Source organism: Coffea arabica, chromosome 11e (assembly GCF_036785885.1).
Source record: "Coffea arabica cultivar ET-39 chromosome 11e, Coffea Arabica ET-39 HiFi, whole genome shotgun sequence".
In the NCBI taxonomy this organism is placed as follows: Eukaryota; Viridiplantae; Streptophyta; class Magnoliopsida; order Gentianales; family Rubiaceae; genus Coffea; species Coffea arabica.
Window position 1 is genome coordinate 56,841,994 of NC_092331.1, and position 22,989 is coordinate 56,864,982.

At 36.5% G+C, this 22,989-nt stretch overlaps 2 protein-coding genes and 1 long non-coding RNA gene across 4 annotated transcripts; 2 read left to right on the plus strand and 1 right to left on the minus strand.

Annotated features, from left to right (window-relative positions):
* The first annotated feature begins 1,603 nt into the window (after positions 1 to 1,603).
* Positions 1,604 to 5,314, plus strand: LOC113718823 (putative late blight resistance protein homolog R1A-10). Its single transcript, XM_027243738.2, has 3 exons — positions 1,604 to 2,199; positions 2,630 to 4,894; positions 5,135 to 5,314. Exons 1-2 carry the CDS (start codon positions 1,744 to 1,746, stop codon positions 4,856 to 4,858), a joined length of 2,685 nt encoding a protein of 894 aa, XP_027099539.1. The 5' UTR covers positions 1,604 to 1,743; the 3' UTR covers positions 4,859 to 4,894; positions 5,135 to 5,314.
* Positions 5,315 to 12,639: 7,325 nt separating this feature from the next.
* On the plus strand, positions 12,640 to 17,353 carry LOC113719412 (putative late blight resistance protein homolog R1A-10). Of its 2 annotated transcripts, none has more exons than XM_027244622.2 (3): positions 12,640 to 13,290; positions 14,542 to 16,817; positions 16,922 to 17,353. In XM_027244622.2, exons 1-2 carry the CDS (start codon positions 12,820 to 12,822, stop codon positions 16,792 to 16,794), a joined length of 2,724 nt encoding a protein of 907 aa, XP_027100423.1. In that variant the 5' UTR covers positions 12,640 to 12,819; the 3' UTR covers positions 16,795 to 16,817; positions 16,922 to 17,353. The 2 variants fall into 2 exon arrangements, with proteins under 2 accessions (XP_027100423.1, XP_027100422.1); XM_027244621.2 differs by having other exon boundaries at positions 12,642 to 13,290; positions 14,542 to 16,836.
* Positions 17,354 to 18,683: 1,330 nt separating this feature from the next.
* On the minus strand, positions 18,684 to 20,757 carry LOC140021783 (uncharacterized). Its single transcript, XR_011825762.1, has 2 exons — positions 19,274 to 20,757; positions 18,684 to 19,079 (listed from the first exon to the last, which is right to left on the minus strand). It is a non-coding gene; the product is annotated as an uncharacterized lncRNA (long non-coding RNA).
* Positions 20,758 to 22,989: the final 2,232 nt, after the last annotated feature.

Below are 22,989 nucleotides of genomic sequence, written 5' to 3' on the forward strand. Positions count from 1 at the left end.
AAGCAGATTACTTGGCCAAAAAGATGGAAGAGTGGAAACCTGATTCCTTGCTTGAAAGACCGGGGGAGATCACTTCACACGGGCAATATTCTGGTTGGGCTGAAGAAAGTATTGTACAATGACTAGGCTACTGGCAGGAGGGAAACTGTAATGGAAGTTACCGAATAAAAATGTTGTTTATAGAGAATGAAGATTAAATTGTATTTTGGGTCAATCCGATTGAATTATGAATATTAAGCTTGCATGACTATTTGAGATTGGTACTTCAAGTCTTCAACAGAAATTTCCGAATAGCTAAATGGGATTCTATCTCAGATGGCAACATCTACGGTTCTACACGGATGGTAACGCGGTTGCTGCTGGTACGATGGCTTTCTTTATTATTTTTTTTTTTTTTAAAAAAAAAGGCTTCTTTATCTTTAGGGATAATTTTAGAATCCTTCCCTCATGTTTCTAACAATTTCACTAAGCTCCCTTGAGGTTCCAAAAATTACACATACCTCTCTTGTTATTTATAATGACAATTTTACCCTTAAATATTTTGGTGAAATTCCCTTATTTGATATGCTTATACTTAGAATGAGTTTTGAAATTATTTTTTCATTTTTTTTCCTTCTTATTCTTTTTTTTTTTTTGTTTTTCTCCAATAAAACTATAAAACTATCACTATTGCTTCTAGTTTCTATTGTAACCAAATGTCGAACTAGTAATTTTTTTGATGAGTTAATTTTATATGCAATCCAATATTTTTCCTTATCTTTATTTTCTATTTTTTGGTACTAAAATTAACAATAAATCAAAAAGATATGACCCAAAATCACTACTAAATTATGATAATCCCACTATTCGAAAAATTCATAAATTCTATATGAATTATTTCAACATTTTCTTTTCTATCTTATAAACCTAAATCTATAATAAAGTATTATCAAAAGTATCATATCATAGTGATAAAATTTTTATTATAATTATTTATCGAATAATAGGTATGGACATGAAAAATTTGACAATTTTTTCTTATAATTATACTAGATAATCTTATAAATGTATAGGAAAATAAATTAAAACTCATTATATAAGGACATTTTTGGGTATTCATTTAAAAAATTGACCAAGTCAATATTATTTAAGGTTTTGTTACTAAAACTATTAAATTAAGGGATGTAAGTGTAATTTTCCAAACCTCAAGGGAATCCAGTGAGATTGTCAGAAAATTTAGGGGAGGTTTCTCAAATTATCCCTTATCTTTAACGTGGGGAAGACTCGGAAGAGGCGAAAGAAGTATCAACCGGTAAAGTACAATATGCTTTTTTCCTGTTACAAAAAAAAAATACATTTGCAAGTATGCAACGTTATTTATTTAGCCGTCCATAGTGAATACAACCATACTGAATCGTGGAGAGTAAAAAACTGTTTTCTAAGCATCTTCGTCCCGGCTGTTAACTCTTTTATCTTCTTGCTTTATCCTGCTACATTTGCATTTGCTGTCTGCCACTTGCTTTAAGTTCATAATTTCTCCATCTCTGTCCCCAGAACAGGAAAAGCAGTGGTGGTAGTAGTAGTAGCTGTAGCATAATTTGTACCTACCATTTTCGTTGCTGTGTAGCTGAGTCAAGTCAACTCCACCTGCTATCTGCCAAGTCTTCTCTGGAATCTTGATATCAGTTCAGTTCAATTCAATCCTGATCCTCGACTCAGTTAGTCCTAGTAGCTTCCTAGGAGAGAAACAGATCTGAGTTAGAGATGTCTGTTCCAGATGCTGCAGTGACTTTTCTGCTAGACAACCTTCACCAGGTACTGAGTTACAACTATCATTTGATCGCCGATGTACGAGATAACATTCTGATTCTTTGCCAAGAACTCGAGACTCTGAAAGCTCTGATGAGAGATTACTCGAGATACAATCACGACAGCGATTTTCTCAAGGAATTGGTGAAGGAAATAAAGACCGTAGTCAACCAAGCTGAAGATGCTGTGGACACTTATATCGTTCAAGCCTCGGTTCAAAGAGCAAGATCCTGGATATCTAAAACTTTTCACATAATTGATTATCCCACCAAGCTTCGGGAAGTGGGGAAACAGATTGAAGAAGTTGGCAAGAAAGTGAGGGAGATTAATCAAGAAAAGGCCAGGAATGGCTTTGAGGCCCTGCAGTATCAAGCCATGGCCAATCTTAACAGGATTCCAAAGCCTAAAGAGGTAAAAATAGACAAGCCAAACTCCTGCTTTCCATCTTTTGTTTAGAAAATACTTTTCTATCTGTCTGCTTATTTGTTTGTACATTTTGTGGATGGTGCTGAAACATTACTAAAGTTCGACATTTTTAATCAACTCAGGAAATCTTGTCAATTTAATCCCTAATTGTTTGTTGCATATGAATTATATCCATTTAGTCTTTAATTAATATCAACATTCGGGTATGCAAGTTATGTACCAAATGACGCTAGTAAGGAATATTGAGCCATCTCAATTAGGACATATGTACCAGTAATTAATTCCCTTGTTGCTATGAATCAAATATGGCTTTAGGAGTCGATTCTGTTTTCGGATCAACATATTTATGTCTCTGATTTTAGTCATTTCTTTCAAACTATCTTATGCATATTCTTACCTTGTATACTGCAACCAGGCACCAAAAGTAGAGGAAGAGCATGTGGTTGGTTTTGAGGAGGCAACGGAAAAAGTAAGCAAACTTCTCACCGGTGGATCACAACATCTTGAAGTAATCTCAATTGTTGGTATGCTTGGACTGGGCAAGACAACGTTAGCTAAAAAGGTTGTTAAGGATCCAATTGTTGATTATGAATTTATGATCAAGGCATTTGTTTACGTTTCAAAAGAATACGAGAAAAGGGAAGTGTTCCTCAGTATTTTAAGATCTTTTACACAAATCAACGATGAGGTGAATAAGATGGTAGAAGATCAATTAGAAGAATATCTCCGCAAGCAGTTGGAGGGAAAGCAGTATTTAGTTGTGATGGATGATGTCTGGGAGAAAGAGGATTGGGATAGACTCAAAAAAGCTTTTCCAAGCAATAACAAGCGGTGCAGAGTTCTAATAACTACTCGCTATGAGAGAGTTGCTGAACATGCAAGTCGGGGTATCCCTTTCCATAAGTTGGACTTTTTACCTCTAGAAAAGAGTCGGGAGCTACTTCGCTGGAAGGTCTTTGATGATGACAAGTGCCCAAAGGAGCTGCAGGAGTATGAGATAGAAATAGCAAATAAATGTGATGGATTACCACTTGCAGTGGTTGTCATTGCAGGTATTCTTTGGAACAACAAAGAGAGAATTGATTGGTGGAAACATGTGGCAGATAGTGTCAAGGATTACATTGCAAGGGATCAAGAGCAAACCACTAAGGTAATAGAACTAATGTACAAGCACTTACCAAATCACTTGAAGCCATGTTTCATTTACCTTGGTGTCTTCCGGGAAGACTTTGAGATCCCTGTTTGGAAGTTGTTGCGACTTTGGATTGCTGAAGGACTCATACTACAGGAAGGTGATATCAACTTGGAAGACATAGCAGAGCAACACTTGGAGGAACTTGTTGCGAGAAACTTAGTGATGGTTGGACAAAGAAGGTCAAATGACCGAATTAAAACTTGTCGCATCCATGACACTTTGCGTGAGTTTTGCAAGAATGAAGCTACAGAAGAAAATTTCTTCCAAGAAATAAAAAAGGATAAACTTGCGTTCTTTTTATCTGAACACCCAGCTTTGGATCAATATCGTCGGCTTTGCATCAATCATGTCAATGTTTTGGACTACATTTCACGGCCCACACCTTCTGGTAAGTGTGTCCGGTCTTTCTTGACTTTTGCCAAAGAAGAAACTACTGTGGAACCAAAACATGTCTCTGCAATTCCCAAAACCTTTAAGTTGCTTAGAGTGTTGGAGGTTCAATCTCTCACCTTCACCCGTTTTCCTCCTGATCTATGCCATTTGGTTCTTTTAAAGTATGTTGCTTTTTCTTCTAACATCTCAGTCCTCCCTCCGGCAATGTCTACCATGTGTAACATGCAAACTCTTATAGTCAATACAACATCACGCACCCTTGAAATCAAAGCAGATATATGGAAGATGCCACAGTTAAGGCATTTGCATACAAATGCGTCTACTCTTTTGCCCTGTCCAGATAACAAAAACCAAAGGAGCAAGGAAGAGGCTTTAATAGGTGAAAATCTGCTGACTTTGCATACTGTTTCACCAGAAAGTTGCAAAGAAGAAGTGTTTGAAAGGACTACCAGACTCAAGAAATTGGGAATACGCGGAAAATTAGCCAAGCTTTTTGAGATCAATGGTGAATCTAGTTTGTTTGGCTATCTTCGAAAGTTGGATTCGCTTGAAAATTTGAAGTTATTGAATGAGGATATATCCTCCAGGTTATTCGGTCTTCCTTCACATAAAAGTTTTCCCAGAGAGTTGACAAAATTGACTTTGTTAAATACGCTGTTGGATTGGAGTGAGATGTCCACATTAGGGAAGCTGGAAAATCTCGAGGTTCTTAAGTTGAAAGACAATGCATTCAAAGGAAGGTTGTGGCAAACAGAAAAGGGTGGCTTTCTTCGTCTCAAATTTTTGCACATTGGACGCACAGATTTGGTGGTATGGGAAGCTTCAGTGGATCAATTTCCAAAGCTTAAAAGCCTTGTACTCAGAAATTGTGATAAACTCAGAGCCTTCCCACATGACCTGGCAGATATTCCTAGCCTCCAGATGGTGGTCCTTCACTGCACAAATCCTTCGGTGGCTTCTTCTGCCAGGAAACTTCAGGTGCTGAAGCTAGAGCAAGCTCAAAGGGGCAACAAAACTAGTGGCTTCAAGCTCTCCGTATATCCTCCAGAACATTGAGTGCCAAATGCATCTGAGTTGTCCGTGCCTTCTCAGGTTGGTAGAATAACTCAGGATCCACTCTTCTTTGGTGATTTGTTCTTTCATGCTTTTTCTGGTCATTAGTGGAATTGTAAGGTTTTATGGCTGAAATTCTTTCAAGACTGCAGCTGCTAACATTGAGATTACTCTTCATTTCCACGGAAAAAAACTGGCATTTCTCTACAAGCAGTAACATTCATTTTCATCAGAACTACCCAATAGAGCTGACTTCACCTGGCCTCTTTTTTTTTTCAGATTATTAATTCAGGATAAAATGGCCACTGATCTTCTGGTCTAAAGCGAAAGACTGTGAAGCACGACGTCTTCAAATTTAGTTTGGGTGTGCTTTTGATTTGTAAGAAATTTGGATGTGGGCTTTAAACCTTAATGTTAATTTCATGTAGAGTTTACTCCTGAGGAGGAGGAATTTCAACATTCACTTCCCCAACTTCTTAGCATAATCTGTCTCGTACATGGGCAAGAAACATTTGGTTCCTTTCTCGCCAAACTCCTATTTCCAATTTAACTTAAAACGGAATCAAAATTGTCAATATGACTATTATATATTTCAATGATGAATGGTTAAACTCCTTAATCTGAAATTTTATCGTGTAAAGTTACATGCATAAACATTTGCTGAGTTCTCACCTATGGAAGCTTTCAGTAACAATATGATGGAATGCAAATTTGTTATGCTGAAGAGTAGTATTACGGCGTCACACTAATGAGAATTCAGTGAAAACATTTCAGTACCATCGAGTTACAAAGAACTATGTATGGCAATATCTATAGCTCAGTTCATAAGATTTAAATTGCTCCTCATTTCTCAGTTCATGATTCTAAGTTAAAAGTCCACTGATATCTTGAAAGAACTCCCAGCCCTCCAGTCTGATCTAACTTCTATCGAAGCCATGGCCACACTTGGCATTTCAATGGTGATTTGTTGAACTCAAGGACAAAATGGGTCGCAAGCAAAATGTGACACCTGAAGGGACCAACTACATGATTAAATCAAAATGGTTTAATATTTCATTTGATCATTAGGAAGGGGTGGAACAGAAGATCTGTTATGTCTATCGAGGGAGCTTTGAGCGCTTAACAGAAGATCCGTTATGTCTATTGAGGGAGCTTTGAGCGCTTAACTCCGATAGTCTGCCCCATATTCTACTAATAGCAAGTACCAAGGGTTTGGTTGCATTTGCCATTTGTATCTTTTTTGGACTAATTGGAGGGGGATGTTGCTTCACCCGGTCAATTATGACTTTCAAGGGCCTCAGCAATTGGACAGAGGTTATTATGGGATGCAATTTCAGGTCCAAATAGGAAGTTATGCATTAACCCTGTACATAATCTTTTTGGAAATGGACAATGGTGGTGGTCGGGTCGGCTATCTTAGGAGATGAAAATGTTTACATTTCTATATGAATGCCTCAAATATTATAGCCTGTAATTATACGGGCCTCTTCCAGAGAACCTCATATTCTTCATTTTTTTTTTTTTTGAAGCACAAATTCTTCAATTTATACTTTGGCAAACTCCCATTATTAAAATTTTTTATGCTCCTTAGTTGAGTCCGTCTCCATTCTAAAATACGACAAAGGTTCAAAGGTTTCGGGTTTGTTTGGATAGCAAATTATTCTAAATAATATTTCACTTGCATCATAAACATATTTTCCAACCCACCTTTTTATATTACCAATCACTTTTTTATCTCACATACATCACATCACAAAAAATATTACAATAATTTTTTTAAATAATATTTCAAATAATACTCTATACTTGGTACATAGAATGCTACTCAGGAAGGCCAGATGAAGTAATTATACTATCATATGATGGTCCTTGCTTCTTAATGTAAATAATATGTGAGTATGAATACATAGATTATAAGATTTCAAAAATTAGACATTCTTTCCTCTTCTCTTTTGTTTCTTAATATCGTCCTCTCATACTTTAAGAAGAAATGTGAAATATTATTATTATTATAAATGTACATGCTCAAAATTTTAACTTACGATCTATGTTGTTGTATTTATTGAATTGGTTTTACTATAATGAAAAAATTGTGGGCAGTGCTTCGTCAAGGTATCTCATTAGCCTGCATTTACTGATGAAAAGTCCCAAGGTACGTAGTCTTGGCTCTTGCAAGGGAGAAAACAGAAGTAGTACTACATAAGATATCGGGAGTCGGGACAATTATTGACAGAGAGGCAGTGTTTTTAAACTCGGACCGGACCGCCGATCCGATCGGTTCAACCGGAAACCGGTCAAGTGTCCGGTCCGAGCTGCTCTAAAAACTCGGATGACAGAAACTCGATCAAGCCCGAGTCAAAACCGGGTTTGACCGGAAACCGGTAAAACCGATGAGAACCCGGTTTTTTTATTTGCCCTTTTTGTTGCCTTTTTTTTTTTCCTTTGCCTATCTAAATTCCTCCTGATCTCTCACCTCTCTAAAACCCATTTTCACCTCCTCAGCTCCTTCAATTTAGCCACCACAATCAGTGCTTGATATCGTTTTCTAAATAAGATTTAATCTTAGATATGGGGAAAATACCAACAAAAAAAAAAAAGAGAGATGAAGAAAAGAGCAGATTGAAGAAAAAAGATAAAAGTTTGATTATTTGTTAGTTTTGAAAATAAATACCTAAGGATATAAGAATGGAAATCCTGAAAAGAAATAAGAAATAAGAATGGAAATAAAAACTCAAAAAAAAAAACGAAAAGCAGAAAGAATGGACAAGACTAGCTTGTCCACTTTGTTCTTGAAGTTGTAGTTAGAACCCAGAGCAGACAAGACTTCAATGTCTATTGTAAAGCTTACTCTTGCACTGAATCCATATCAAGAGAACTAAAAAATCAAAAGCATTGTCAAAAATTCGCTGGAAAAACTTAAAGATTGCTCAACCTCTTCGAATTCGTCCATCTCAAAACACAGGGGAAATGTTTCTCAAAACATTCGGAGTGGCTGCCTAAGAGCTTTTGCCACCGATGGGCTTGAGACTTGAGAGCTTATGCGGCCTTCTATGTTCTATCCTTCTTTGGATTTTTTTTTTTTTAAAAAAAAAAAAAGAAAAAGGAAGAGTGGAATGAACGGAGAACAGGAACAAGAAAAGGTTGCATTAGTTTAGAAAAGCCTTTGTCGGCGGTTAGAGGTAAAGGAGGAAGGAATTGGGGGAATATTAATGTAGGGTTCAAAAAGCTTTTTCAATATTGTATTCTAACCCCTTGGATATTGAAAAACTATTAACATACCTAGAAATGTTTCATAGTCTATAAATATTCTCCACAAATTTAACTTTGAACTTGTAAATATGCATTAAATTATATGAATTACTATTTGATTGTTCTAATTTCTTTGCACTTTCTTGTTAAACAGCTTTGAAACATCAAACACATATGTATACACCTTTATTGATATTAGCATGCTTTTAGATATTTTACATAATATTTTAATTTCAAAATAATTTTTATTAATAACATTGAAGTTATGACAAATCTAAACTTATGAAGTTGTAAACCACCAATTTAAAGATAAATTTTATATCTTATTTTGATTAAAAATTATTAATAAATATTTATGACATATTTATGATGTCATTTAATTTGACTCCGGTCGAACCCATTGACCCCTGACCCCTGAGCTCAGCCGAGTCAATACCCGGTCCGAGTCTGAAAACATAGCAGAGAGGATAGAATTTACCATGGTCCTTGACGGGCCAAAGAACAAACCAAAAATCTGGAAGAGGGGGGGGGGTGGTAAAATATGCAAAACAGAGAAAAGAAAATCCACAGGAACGAAACTGTTAAAAATTGGGGCGATCCATGTGAAGTTTGAATTCTTGTTTATGTAGCCCCATCATTTCCTCACGTGACGACCATCAGATGGAAGAAGAGAAATTCACTGGATGGATGGATCGTGACATGGGTGTGTTTGGATTGAAATATTTGGAGATAAAATAATTTATTTCATAAATTTCAATCATCTTTTTATCCCACATACATTACATCATAAAAAGTGTTACAATAATTATGTCAATAAATCATCCAAATAAACTCCTAGCATGAATTTGCAGTATGATAGAAAACAAAATTACTGGTCAACAAGCCCACCATTATTCATAAGTGTGAAATGGATCCTTTTTTTTAAGGTAAACCAAAACGTTTGGATTGCTATTTTTAAAAATTTTTATAATAAAATATATTTTAATAATTTGATATATATATATGTAAGATAAAAAAATAATTTAAAAATATGTTAAAAAAATATAAAAAAAATTTCAAGAAAAAAGACTTTTCAAACAAGGTTCAAATCATAGAGGTGACAACTTTAATCGGAAGGAAAATCATCCCACCGGACAGGACAGTCCTACGTTCCAGACCAAGTGTGGAATGAATTCTGCTGCTTGCTGCCAAACGTAATAGATTGGCTTTACTTTTCTCTATTTGCCACTTGCAATTATTCCATTTTGTTTAGACCCTCAAGAAAGCTATCTGCGAATCCTGCTTGCTGCCACATGTAATAGATAAGCTTTACTTTTCTCTATTTGCCACTTGCATTATTCAATTCTGTTTAGGCCCTCAAGAAAGTTTTCTTTTTTTGGTGCTTTATGCTCATCAGAGGATGTGTTCTCCACTTATATAATTCTCATTAGTTTTTTCCTTCCAAAAAGAAAAGAAATTGTCTTATTCATTGTCAACTACTTGCTTTTCTACACTTAATTTTTTTTTTCTTCTGTATTCATTCAATACAGAATGGGTTTCCAAATTTAATTCTGATAAGGTTTTTTTTTTGCATCAATCCATTTCATCTTGTCCATTGTCAAACGGTAGCTGAATTAGCTCAAAATTAATATGATAGCAGTCTCTGCATTAGTGTTTAAACATTCAATTGAAAGAAGCAATTCATAAAATGCATTCCATTTAAGCGAATGTACTTTTTGAGAAAATATATATTGATAATTTAAGCAAGTGTCATGAAGCATTTCCTGTTAGATTTTTTCCACCCAAGAATTGCAATACAAAGTATAAACCAGAATGAAACAACCAACGTGTGCTTCATTTCTGATTTGCCCCCCGGGGGGAGAAGGCTGGGGGCGCAAGAATTAGTACCAGTTCACATTCACTGTTAAATCATACATGTTAGTGATCGTTCACATTAGCTACTCATTGGATTTTGCTCTTCCTAAGCCAGCCACATTGGATTTCTTTTTCACTCTTTCAAGTGTGATAAAACCCGGCCAGTCAACAAAACCTGATGGAACGTGGTTAAAATAACTAGGATTAAAGGTTGGGTTTTCTTATCATTTTGGTAAAGATGTTCCATTGATTTTTCCCAGGCTTAAGCGCGAACAATATGATCAATTGTTCTTTTTATCGTTGTTATGTTGCCATTCTTTTATCAAGTCTAATGAAAGTCTGAAAAGGAGGATGATAGATGAGAAATCGATCACCAAACCTGTGGAACTCCCTGTCCAGTAATATTTGTTTAAGCAGAAAAGCCTAACAATGGTGTCTTATGGCACGCAACCTGGAAACTTCCAATCAGTAACGGGGAAGGCCACATTGTCAGGCCAAAGTTTAGTCCTCTCCGGAGAAGGAGCCAGCATAATTGTGATTTTGGTGCGGTCAACAAAAAGGAACTTAAACCCCCCTTTGGATTATACGTCGGGAGTTCAAATCTCACCTGCAATAAAAAAATTTAAATATGATATCAAAACATCTCTTTTGATTTAGTCAGGTCTGTATACCTATTAGTTCCTCACACAACTTTTTTAGCCTTCCCTCCTTATAGAATAAGATAGATTGCATTATACAAATGTTATCGTTACCGAAAAAAATTTGTGATTTTGGTACAATTGTGCGGTCGGTTGCTGTATATTTTATATAATTTAATATATATACTTATATTGCTTTGTTGTAAACATAATAATTTTTGTTCTTATATATCAATTTAATAATTTAATATAACTACCTTCTGAAAAAAATTACAAAAGCTGTACCAATTGTACTGCCTCCTTCTATGACCAACTACGTGCTTTGCTTTTAATTTTCTCTCTCTCTTTTTTTTTTTTTAAATACTCATTGGACAATCGATTTGCCAATTTATTTCTGCCAAGGTTCTTTACCATTCTATTTCATCTTGATTCATTGTCAAGGAAGGAAGATGAAGTATTATGAATATGATAGCATTTTGAGCGATTAAACATTAACGTGTACAATCTAGACTAGAAACTACCACCATGCGCTCCATTTCCGTGAAGACCGAGATGCAATAATTAAATACTAATTAGACTTCAAACGGCCGTTTACAGTAATGATAGTGATCCTTCACGCTGCTCACATAATGAATGATAATGGCCTTGTTTGCAAATAAGTTTTTTGCTAAGTTTATTAGTTACAAGTTTTTTAAAAACTTTAATTACAATAATCTCAAACAACTTCTCAAAAATTTTAAATTATACATTTTAAAATATTTCAAAAAAATACAATTTAAAAATTTTTTTAAAAATTTTTACAGTAAATTACAGTAAAATTTTAAATAAATACTTAAAAAAATTCACTTGACAAATAGGGCCGATGATTTATAATTATTCTAATTGACCAAGATACAAAATTGCTAGGTAGGCATCATCATGATACGTGAACAAGAATATAAACAAAGTGTAATTATTCGAATCCAACAACTTTTGTTTTTTAGCATTTAGTGTTAAAATCCGGAACATGAACAAGAGTCAAATAAAAATGGTGCCAATAAGAAAAATTTTAAAGATTTGAGATGACTTCCGGGTCGGCGTATAGTAATAAATTGAAAAAGGTGGTGTGGCTATTAGCTTTTCTGAACCGTCATGGACGGTCATGTTTGGCCTTTACCCATAGATCGTAACGACACCCTTATAAATTGGTTAGTGTCGAGGGCCTACGTTTCTATTTAATAATTCAATTCAATACTTAAATTTAATAGATTCATCTTTTAACATATTCAGACACTTTTGATAATCAAATATAGAACATGTAATTTTATTAAATAGCATTGAATTTTTTGGACAAAATTTGTGTCAAAAAATAAGTTATAAACTATTCACGTATCACTTAATGCGATATACACTTGAATGTGTCATATTAATACTTAATAATTTAATAAAAATTTTAATTTTCAAATTTCAATTTTATCAAATTATCGTAAGACTTGGCCAATCAACAAATCAAGGTTCAAAGTGCAATGGAACAATCCAAGGGCTGGTGATGGAGCAACACATTGATCGGAGGGTAGAGAATTGTCCCCCTCAACTTTGAAAAACCAGATATTAGGCTAGTATATATGCTTTCAAATATAATCCATTTAAAAGAGGAAAATCTAATCCATTTGTCTTGGATTTGCAGCCCCTAAAATTCTTGTAGAATTTCCGTCTACTACCGAATAGCCCCTTAAGAAGCCAAATATTTTTCCAATATCATATTTGAAAAGTAAATGATACCACTTATATAAGAATGAATGTATAAACTTATAACTAAACTCAATTTCTTTTTACATATATAATAAGCAAAGCTTAAGTTATATGTAATTGACCCAATGCTATGCATTCCTTAACCACAGTTCCTATGTGTGTATATGTATACGTACGTATATGTGTGTGTGTAATATAGGAATACAAAAAATTTCTTTGTTTATGCTTTTATGATCAACAAGTAGCTTAATGGTTACCAGCTGTAGAATTAATACTAGAAAATGAGTTGCTGGGGCCACTTGAAGTCAAGTCAACTATGTGTCTGTACATGTTGATCAATGAAGTTCAATGTACTGGTAGTCTTTTTTTACAGTTCTCACAAAACTATGTACGAGTCGACCTTGCACAGCTAGAGCCTCTCATCTCATGATCTAATCCAAGTTGGTTGATTTCTAGCTTTCAAGAAACAAATCAAGATCGGCGGTGAGAGATATGGAACAGGCTATACAGGTTTCAGTAGGATTTGCCTTGCAAAATCTGCTGCAATTGATCGATGAGAATCGCAGATTGATAAGCGATAACTATGAGAAAATCACCGATCTCCAGGCAGACGTCCGGCTCTTGAAGGTTTTCATGGCCGAGTACACTGCAAACTACCGCAACTCAAAGCCCCTGACGGAGCTGGCGGACGAGATCAGGAGCCGGGTTTTCGAGGTCGAAGATCTGATGGAAACATACATCGCGGAGGAGATGCATTACCAAGGCAAGAATATCTTCAAGAAAGCAGTACGCGCCAGAGAACACCTAAGTAACCTCAGGATCTTAGGTGAAACGGTGCAAAAGCTGAGTGCAAAGGTGAAGAAGACCAACGAGGACAACAAGGAGATTGGCCTCCACCTCGTGGCATTAGAAGAGTTGTCAAGAGAGTCATCAAGACGTAGTTCAATGTCTGAAGAAAATCAGGTAACTAATAGTACCTAAAATTTGTTTACTGTTACAAGTTAATTTGTAATTGCATGATTGCATCTGCCCACTTCATTTGGACAAGTTCATGGTTGGATGGAATGTTTTAGTTCTTCCATTGCAATTTCTTACCATTTATACATATACATACACGCTGCGGACAAACCAAATTCTTGATGCATGATATTCCTCAGCACTTAAGCTCAGTTGCCAGTAAGTTCTAAATAGTGATTATGTTAATGGGTTGTTGGTCTACATAATTTATAACGTATGTAATGAGTATGCCTATGAGGCAAATCATCAATAAACACTGAATTATACCTTTTTTTTCGTTTGAAAGAAGAACACGTTTGCATTTGCACTGAACAGGAAAGTTTGATGCTAGAATAAATAAATCAAATGCATATGAAATATTTTTCTTACTGTTTGTCTGATTATATGGCTCTCCATTTTCTAGATTATTTGCAAAATAGTACTCTGTAATAAGTTTAAAGAAAACTAAAATTTCTATAAATTTTCTGTGGTCCAATATAACTATAGTTTTTGATTATATATATTACTATTTGTCAGGCAGATGGTCATTTCAACGGTTTACATAAATAGGAAAATATCTTCTTTCTTGTACTGTAAGTGGGAGGGCTCAAACCCAAGACATTTCACTTAGACTCCCTCCCCGAATCACCCAACCCTCCTCCAAATATCACTGTGAGGAGCATATAAAATGAAAATCTAAATTAAAAGAATGAAATATTCCAACTAAGAGAAAAGATGCTATTATGTTACGTATGAGCAATTCCTTTGCGCATTAACACACTAAGCAAAAAGATTATAATTAGTATTGAGAAAAAATGATAGATATGTCATCAATGAAAATAAACTACTAAGAAAGAAAAAGAAAAAAAAAGAGATTCACTCAACAAGCAACAAAAGCCAGAAAAGAAAAGGAAAGCAAAAGCAATACATAAATATTATACATTACCAATGTTGTATTCTGTCAACACATCCATTTGTATAGGATGTATCTTTCTCCATTGATAGTATATACAATAGTGGGTCTGGATGCATGACAACTAATCATGAATTGACTTCGAATTTCAAATTTGATATATATGGCATGCATCCAATCTTCCTTATGTAGTAGTTTATTCAATAGGTTTTTAAATATAATTTTATATATTAATTCTTTTGATATATTTAAGGAAAACGTCCAAGGCATATTTTATAGTGATTCTTCTATTTTCATTGTAATAGACTGGAGGCAATCAAGAACCAGACAGAATCATTGGGTTTGAAGATGCAGCTGATAATGTATTGGAACTTCTCGGTGGGAAAAAACTGGTTCAAGGCAAATCTGATGGAGAGGAGCAGAGCAATTCCGACGCAGAGCAGCACAGTGAGTCAAAGGAGCTAGAAATAGCATCAATACATGGAATGCTTGGGCTAGGAAAGACAACACTCGCAAGAAAGGTCTTGAATGACTTAAGAATCGAGTATCATTTTTTTACTCGTTTATTTGTCACTGTTTCAAATGAATACAACAAGAAAGAAGTGCTTCTTAGCATACTAAGTGTCTTCATCAAGAACATTAGGGAGCAGGACAAGACGGTGGAACAATTAGTTGACATGGTCAAACACGAATTGAAGTACAAGTATTTGATTGTCATGGATGATGTTTGGCAAAATGAAGTTTGGGAGGATATCAAAAAATTTTTACCCGACAACAGCAAGGGCAGCAGGGTATTAGTGACTACTCGAATCGAGTCTGTGGCCAACTATGTTGCAACAAAGACTAAACCATATAAATTGCGGCTTATGTTTACAGAAGAGGCTGAAGAATTACTGAGGACCAAGGTTTTCGACGAAAATACATGTCCAGAGGAACTGGAATCCATTGAAAAGAAGATTCTCGCTAAGTGTGACAGGCTACCACTGGCAATAGTGGTAACAGCTGGTATTCTTAGGAATCATCCAAAAGATCTTACATGGTGGGAAGATGTGCTTAACGGTGTAGCTGAGTTAGTTGATAATAACCACCAAAAAAGGATTGATGAATTAATAAGACGGAGTTATGATAACTTGCCTGACATACTCAAATCGTGTTTTCTCTACCTTGGTGTCTTCCCTGAAGACTTGGAGATCCCCGTGTCGAAATTGTTGCAATTGTGGATCGCTGAGGGGTTTATTCCCCAATCTGAGAGAGCAAGCATGGAAAAAATAGCAGAGTTATGTTTGAGGGAGTTGGTTGGCAGGAATTTAGTGATGGTGCGAAGGAGAACTTTAAGTGGTCGGATTAAGACATGTATAATCCATGACACACTGCGTGACTTCTGCAAGAAGATGGCCAAAGCAGAAAATCTTTTCCAACAAGTTCACGTGGACACCAATTCATCTTCTGGCCGTCGCCTTACCTGTATTAACTCTTACTTCCAAGAATACGTTCAAAAAGAACAGCCTGCGGAGAAAGTCCGCTCATTCTTGAGCTTTGGGGAAGAAACTACGTTGAGGAAGGATCTTTGCTCAAATATATGTAAGCACTTCAAACTACTCCGAGTGTTGGATATTTTATCTGTCAAGCTTCCTGGTCGTTTTCCGGCCCAACTACCTAACCTTGTTCTCCTAAAGTTCATTGCCATCTGTTGTGAGCTCCAAATCCTTCCCAAAAAGATGTCCAGCCTGGTAAACTTGCAAACTCTTATCGTTTACACAACCCACCCGACCCTCAGAATAGAAGCTGACATTTGGGGAATGACAAAGCTAAGGCATTTGCGTACCAATACCTCCACATTCTTGCCTGAGTGTTCAAGGCAATGCTCTAGCAGTGAAAACCTACAAACTCTATCTACTGTTGCACCTGAATGTCTCACAAATGATGTGCTTGAGAGGACTAAGAAACTCAAGAAGCTTGGTATACGTGGGAACTTGGGCACTCTTGTGAAGGCCAATGGTGAGTCTCGTTTGTTTGACATGCTCTGCGAACTAGTCTCCCTTGAGAATCTGAAGTTACGGAATGATGATGTAACTTCCAGGCTACTTGCTCTTCCTCCAGCACACAAATTCCCAGCAAGATTAACAAGGTTGAGTCTGCAGGATACAAGTCTAGATTGGCAAATTCACATGCCTATACTTGGAAAGCTTCGGTTTCTTGAGGTTCTCAAATTGAAAGACAATGCTTTTATGGGAGAGGATTGGCAAACAGAAGGAGGGGGATTTCGTTGTCTCAAAGTTCTGTTCATTGGGTCTACAAATTTAAAGTCTTGGGATGCTAAAGCCACTAATTTCCCACAACTCAGATGCCTTGTCCTCAAGCAGTGCAAGAAACTTGTGCGGATACCATATGACTTTGTATACATGAAACACCTTGAGATGATTGACCTAGAATATGCCAAGGATTCAGTAATTTCTTCTGCCCGGAGAATTGTGCAACAACAATTAATGGAAATTATTGCGCGGCCAAATGAGAACAAGACTACCCCGATTAAGCTCACTGTTTATCCTCCAGAATAGTGATGGCCGAGTAAACATGCTCCGTAAGTGCTTCTTTGACAGGTTGGTGAAACAGTTCTAACTTGTACTTTTGGATCTATTTCTTAATGCATAATCTTCTATGGAATTGAAGGATCACATTTTGCAGGAATTCATGTTTACTAGCTTCGCGTTGTGCTCTTCAAATGAACCTTGAAATGGTGGAACTGAAGCTTCTATCTCCTGGCGTGCTTTCTTCTCTGTTCTGTGTTAATAAAGCCTAGCTGCCTGGCTCTGGGCAACAGCGTTCAGCTGCTATGCTGTCTTTGGGTTGTTTTTGTTCGGCATCTTGGGTAATGTCAAGTTTTCTTTTCAACAAGTTTATTGTGAAGAAATTAAGGCCACAGATCTCCTGCCCAATAAAGTGATAGGTATTTTGTTTCAGCTAGGAGACTGCTTGTTCAAATATAGAGCCTTGTGTTTTCTTCCTGTTGCGAGGTCCGGCTTTTGCCTTGTGATCTTGTTTCCTTGTATTGTCAAGTTTGGGTTGAATCCCAGATGTACTCTTCTATATGTTATTTATCTCCTTTCCATTTCATAATTCAAGGAACGCAACCAGGTTATCTTGTCTGAATGCTTAAATTCTTGTTGGATTTTGGCCCGGGACGCATAAACCAGTTACATTAGAAGCGAGAAGAGATATTTTTGCAAACAGAAGTGGCTGAACTCGCGGGGACCCTGAACAGAAATGCTAGAATGACTTGGGGGCTCTGAGTCAAACTCCCAAGTCTCCTGCTGCGTGCTGATTAGATTTCGTACGTTCTAATCAAAACTTCGGGGAAAAAAAGTAATTAGATATCGACAAGGGAAGCAAATGAAGAAACCTAATGTTGCGACCTCGCAAGTTAGATAAATTGATAGGAGTCTTTAAACTTTACATTAATGTTGTAAACTTTTTTTTCTTTTTTTTTCGAGTTATTATTTCCTCTTGACACTTGAATACAAAAAGGGGAGAGGGGGGTCATTGGGGTTGATAAATTCGCTACGAATTTTGCCTAGTCCACTCCCAGGATAGCCAGTTTGTGGGAAAGAGATGGCATACATTTGAGTCAAATTTTTTGAGTGAATTTGTCAGTTTTAACAAAGCTACATAGCCACATATAAACGAGAATTCCATCCCAAATTTTCTTTTACTATTAGTTTTGCCATACGGGTACTCTTATTTTACCTGTGATCTGAATTTTGAATAGTGATAGGTGAATCAAAAAATGCCAAAAACGTCAGTAATAAGACTTCATTTTGCTAAGGGTATGTTCTGTGTCTAATGAGGGGCTTGGTCAAGACCTCTCAACATTGTTTCAGTGTATTGGTAAATCAAGTTTGATCTGAATCTTGTTCTCATCTCTGATGTAGTTTTCCAATTCTCTGCAGATCATTTCAGTTGGTTACCTTCCTAACCAAGAAAAGTAAGTGTGATCTGATAAATTTGGTTACAAGTTCCCTGTGTTCGGCTTCTTGACTTTGTTAATCGACTTGCAAACTCTTGATCATGAATTGGTCTTTTTCATCCCTCAATCTGCATATTTCTTCTCTTTGATCGATTGGCGTTTCACATTGTCTAAGCGATGGACCTAGTTTAACTTTGTCTGTAAAGGTTGAAAATTTTGAAGTATCAGGTGAGTGATTACACTTGAACTTTTATCAAGAATCCAAACACCAATGGCACAATGTTGAAAATTCCTTTATTGTGATGTGAAACTTCAGCGAGCGTAAATTGATAGAGGATTTAACAATCATGGTAAACTAGTCATGTCATGATTATTAAGTTAGACAATCTGTTTACTTTGTAAAATCGATCATGCACAGTATTTTCCAGCGCTGCATTTGTTCTCATCTCTAAGTCTCCACATCCAACATTTGAGCTGCATTAATTTTGTTAAAGCCGCCTAGATAAATTGAAAAGATCAGGAAGTTAAAGACGGTGAATGATCATACCCAGATCTACCAGAGGGAGCAGGGACTTGAACCCGAGCTGATGCCTCAAATACGTTCAAGAGAATGATGATCCACATCATGATGAAAACCAAACGAACAACAAACGATTTCCTCAACATCTCTAGCTTCTCGAATGTTTTAATATCTATTGCTTTAATCTCATGGTCTACTCGTAGGATTAGGTTCTCCTTTTATAGACATGCATACTTTGGATTAATAGTGACAAAGGTCCTTTGAACCCGTGTGTAGCAGGAGCAAAATGAGCAAAACTTCAGAAAAACGAGGGTGAAGAATATTCAGCTTTTCTGTCAAAGGAAGCATCCCATTCCCACCTGCACGACTTTGTGACCGTGAATTAGTCAGATGGAAGAAATTACGTAGAATTGATGAAAAGACGAAGGGGAAACTTTTGTACTTAAAAAAAGAGCAAATTGCACAAAATATCACTAAATTATTACGAAGTGTCGGTTCTGATCATTAAATTTTTTTATTAACTAAAAATGTCACTAAACTAGTAAATTTGTACCATTTTAGTCACTCGTCTATTTGTGCCATTAGGAGAGACGGAAATCAACTTTTTCAGGGACAATTTCATCTGCACAGCTGTTAAAAAATTTATACCCTCATTCTTCTTCGTCCTCGTCTTCTTCCTCAAAGTCACAGCAAAAATTAGACCCACCACCTGCTGAATTCCTCTACCCAATTTCTGGGTCTTTGATGTCTGATCCTGTGGTGGTTTCTCCTGGCAGAGCTAAACTGAAAATCCCACCTGCTGCATGCTCCTGAGACTCCTCAAATCCAACCTTTAACAAATCAACCAGAATCGGAACCATCCCAGATCGAACAATCTTCACTTTATTCACATTAGCAAGCGAAAGATTCACAATCGAAGCAACTGCATTCGTCTACACAATTGGATATCTTGAAACCAGCAGAGGTTTTATCGCTTGTAAAAGCTTGGGGGTACAGAGTCTTACCTTAGCTTCTTCATCGTTTGCTCTAGTGGTTTTTCGTAAAAGAATCACTGCTTCCTCCTGTTCCATCACATCCAAACTCTTGAACTTTGTCACAAACATTTCATCCATACCAATACCAGTACCAATTCCATCTGGTTTACCCAGAGCTTCATCGTATACTGTTTCTGAAGAAGATGATGACGATTGACGGAGCTGATGATGATGGCGAAGAATAGCAAGCTGGACGAGTGGCAAATGGGAGAAAAGGGTAGCATTTGCAATCACAGATTCCTCCGAAGACGAGGGGTAATTGTTGCGGGGATTCAAATCAGAAGCCGCATGAGAAAACAGAAATGGAGGGTTATTCACTTATTCTCTACCTCTCTCAGCAGCTCCTTTTCAGAAACTGAAGGTTCCTGTTGAGAGACCGTTTTTGCCTGAACAATGGTGGTTTCCATGGAAGAATAATCAGGTGGGGAGGGGATTTCGACACGGGATTGTCGACACCAGTTGAAAATTGAAGATTTAAGAGCTAAATTAGGAATTACAGCGGGAAAATCAGAGGTTGAGCCATCGGATAAATTTGGGATAACCCCTAAATCCTTGCAAACTTCAACAGGTGGGTTTAATTTTTGCTGTGACTTTGAGGAAGCAGATGAGGACGAAGAAGAATGAGGGTATAAATTTGTTAACAGCTGTGCAGACGAAATTGCCCCTCAAAAAGTTAATTTCTGTCTCTCCTAACGGCACAAATACACGAAGTGACCAAAACGGTACAGATTTACTAGTTCATTGATATTTTTGGCTAATAAAAAAGTTTAGTGACCAGAACCGGCACTTCGCAATAATTTAGTGACATTTCGCGCAATTTGCTCAATAAGAGAGAGAGAGAGAAGAAAAGGAATTGAAAATTTGCCCAGGTTGAGTGCAAAATCTATTTTTCTGGTGAAGTTCCTGAATAAGAAGACCCTTTGACAATGTCATATGTTCTCACTTCTCAGTGAAGGAAATGTATTAAGCCCCAAACGCAGTTCACTAGAAATAATTATTAAGAGGCAAACACCTAATTTCTACCCATTTGACTCGGAGTGCCTGGTGCGACTAATTTCCACTGGGGTAGGTTCTAAGTTGCCTTTGTGCAACACATCGGGGAAAATCAGAGACATATTATTTTATCTTCTTTAAACGGCATCTCAAATTTGCATCATGGACGGCTGAAAATGCATCAGACAAGCCATGATCAAGCATGGCAACGAACCCAAATGCTCGAAGGAAAGGTAGCAGATCAAGAGTGAGGAACTGGACTAGAGAAACAACAATGAAGCATCACAAAAGAACCAAAATGCTGAAAGACAGCATCACAAATACATCAGTTTTTTAAGGGGGCTAAATAAATTGTAGAAGTTCTGAAAAAATAACATAACATTGATGGGGAAAAAGATATATTTAGGAGATGAAGTGAGATACATAGCAGACATGAATAATGTTGTCGTCCACGAAAAAATTAGTCCTGGTAGTTACATAACTCTGGTGCAAGAAGTAGGGTAAATATATAATTGTATATACGACGTCATTTCTCAACCTTTCTCCACAATGCCATAATGGTGGGCTCATGGCCTTTCATCAGCAAGAAAGCAACGTAGAGAATTTGGGGTTTTCCTCTGATTTGCATCCAATTTTTGTAATGGTATTTAGCAAATTCATTGATGCTTATCTCGAATTCTAGTATTAATTATAATGTCTGTTGACTTGCCTGGAGCATGAGTACACTAGAAACAACATGAACAAAAGCACCTTCTGCCTCAGAAATGCAAACAATAAAATATGTAAATCGGCAGAATCAATTCAGAACGATGCCATGCAGAACAGCTAAAGGTGAAAGATTGAATTAACCTACAAAAAGTTTGACCCCATATCATAAATCTTATTATTGAGTTTGAAGACTGCAATCAATTAATCCATTCCTGGAAAGAAAAGCTTATTTTTGAATGCGAATGCAATTCATGCATCATTTTAAGGTTTTTCAGTATAAATTAATGGGACTAGAGTTGCAAATTTGAAATGTCTCATTTTTTTTTCACTTTCTTTTTTGGTAATATCATAAATTTGAAGTTATTTCATTCCAAAATCATAGGATGACTTCTAATTGCAGAGAGCTAATTACGATGAAATTGGTTCTCAATGGATAGTCAAGTATACTGGGTGGAGGTCTGTATGATTCCATAAAGATAAAAGATGATTATGGCCAAGGTTTTCAAATGAAAAATGCAAAAAGAACTAATATAGGGGACAAAATCAAGTCAAGTTCAAAGTACCAGTCAAAAGATAGTGTCACACCTCACCCTTACCCTCCAAATGCCGTATTAATAGGTTCACAATGTTCCTAATTGCGACGGCCTAATGAATAATTAGATACTTAGTGAGGAGGGAAGTTCTTTTGATTTCCATGCATTAGAAGTTTTCTGTTTATCCTTTTTGACCTCCCAAAATGACAAAAGTGCAAACAAAGAAGCTTAAATTTCAGACTTTGTAGAGTGATAAGGACATGAGCATTTGTTTGGTCCAACATTAATGACCAAAAAAAATGCATTAACCAGCTTTAAATACATTGTATAATACAACAATTCATTGAAAGAGAAAATGGAAATTCATCCAAAATGTGCAGACATACAATAAACTACAAGATTAGAGATATTCCGTGGATTTGGATCCATTTGGAGGCTTTTCATGTAACTGTCATAAGACCAATTTCCATTGACCTTGAATGTTGACTACAATCAAAGTACCTTAATTGTTAAGCCAGCGATCGCCTGACTTATATATACCGTAGGGAAGAATCAGGAGTTCCAATCAAGCATCCCACATGGAAGTTTGCTTCAGTCTTCATTAACAAATGCAAGAAAATATGAACCAGAGAGACATATGGGAGTGTGATGAAGATGATCTTTTCTATGCTGAACTCAGAAGGCAGGTCTTGGTACTGACAGCAGAAGATGATGAAGATTGTCAAGAAAACAGACATCCTGACACTGGAAACCCCTGTGGGGTTTCTATCCCACATCGGTTCGGGGGGGTTTGGGGTTTGGGTTTATTAAGGTCTGCGGGAGCCTTCAAAAGTTGCCGGCTTTTGAAGGTTTCTCGCAGGTCAACTTTAGTAACGAAAAAGTCTGAGTTTCTCAGTCATCGGAAAAAGACAGAAACCTCGGGGAGGTGATCTCTCCATTTCAGTGGGTGTCTGGGGGGTCTTTACTTCTTAGCAGCGGGGCACCCCTGTGGGGTTTCTATC

Excerpts from the sequence above, each read along its gene's own strand:
- LOC113718823 (XM_027243738.2), top strand. The coding sequence starts at position 1,744 with ATGTCTGTTCCAGATGCTGCAGTGACTTTTCTGCTAGACAACCTTCAC. Across the intron at positions 2,200-2,629 it reads GGATTCCAAAGCCTAAAGAG|GCACCAAAAGTAGAGGAAGA; the intron begins GTAAAAATAGAC and ends TACTGCAACCAG.
- LOC113719412 (XM_027244622.2), top strand. The coding sequence starts at position 12,820 with ATGGAACAGGCTATACAGGTTTCAGTAGGATTTGCCTTGCAAAATCTG. Across the intron at positions 13,291-14,541 it reads CAATGTCTGAAGAAAATCAG|ACTGGAGGCAATCAAGAACC; the intron begins GTAACTAATAGT and ends TCATTGTAATAG.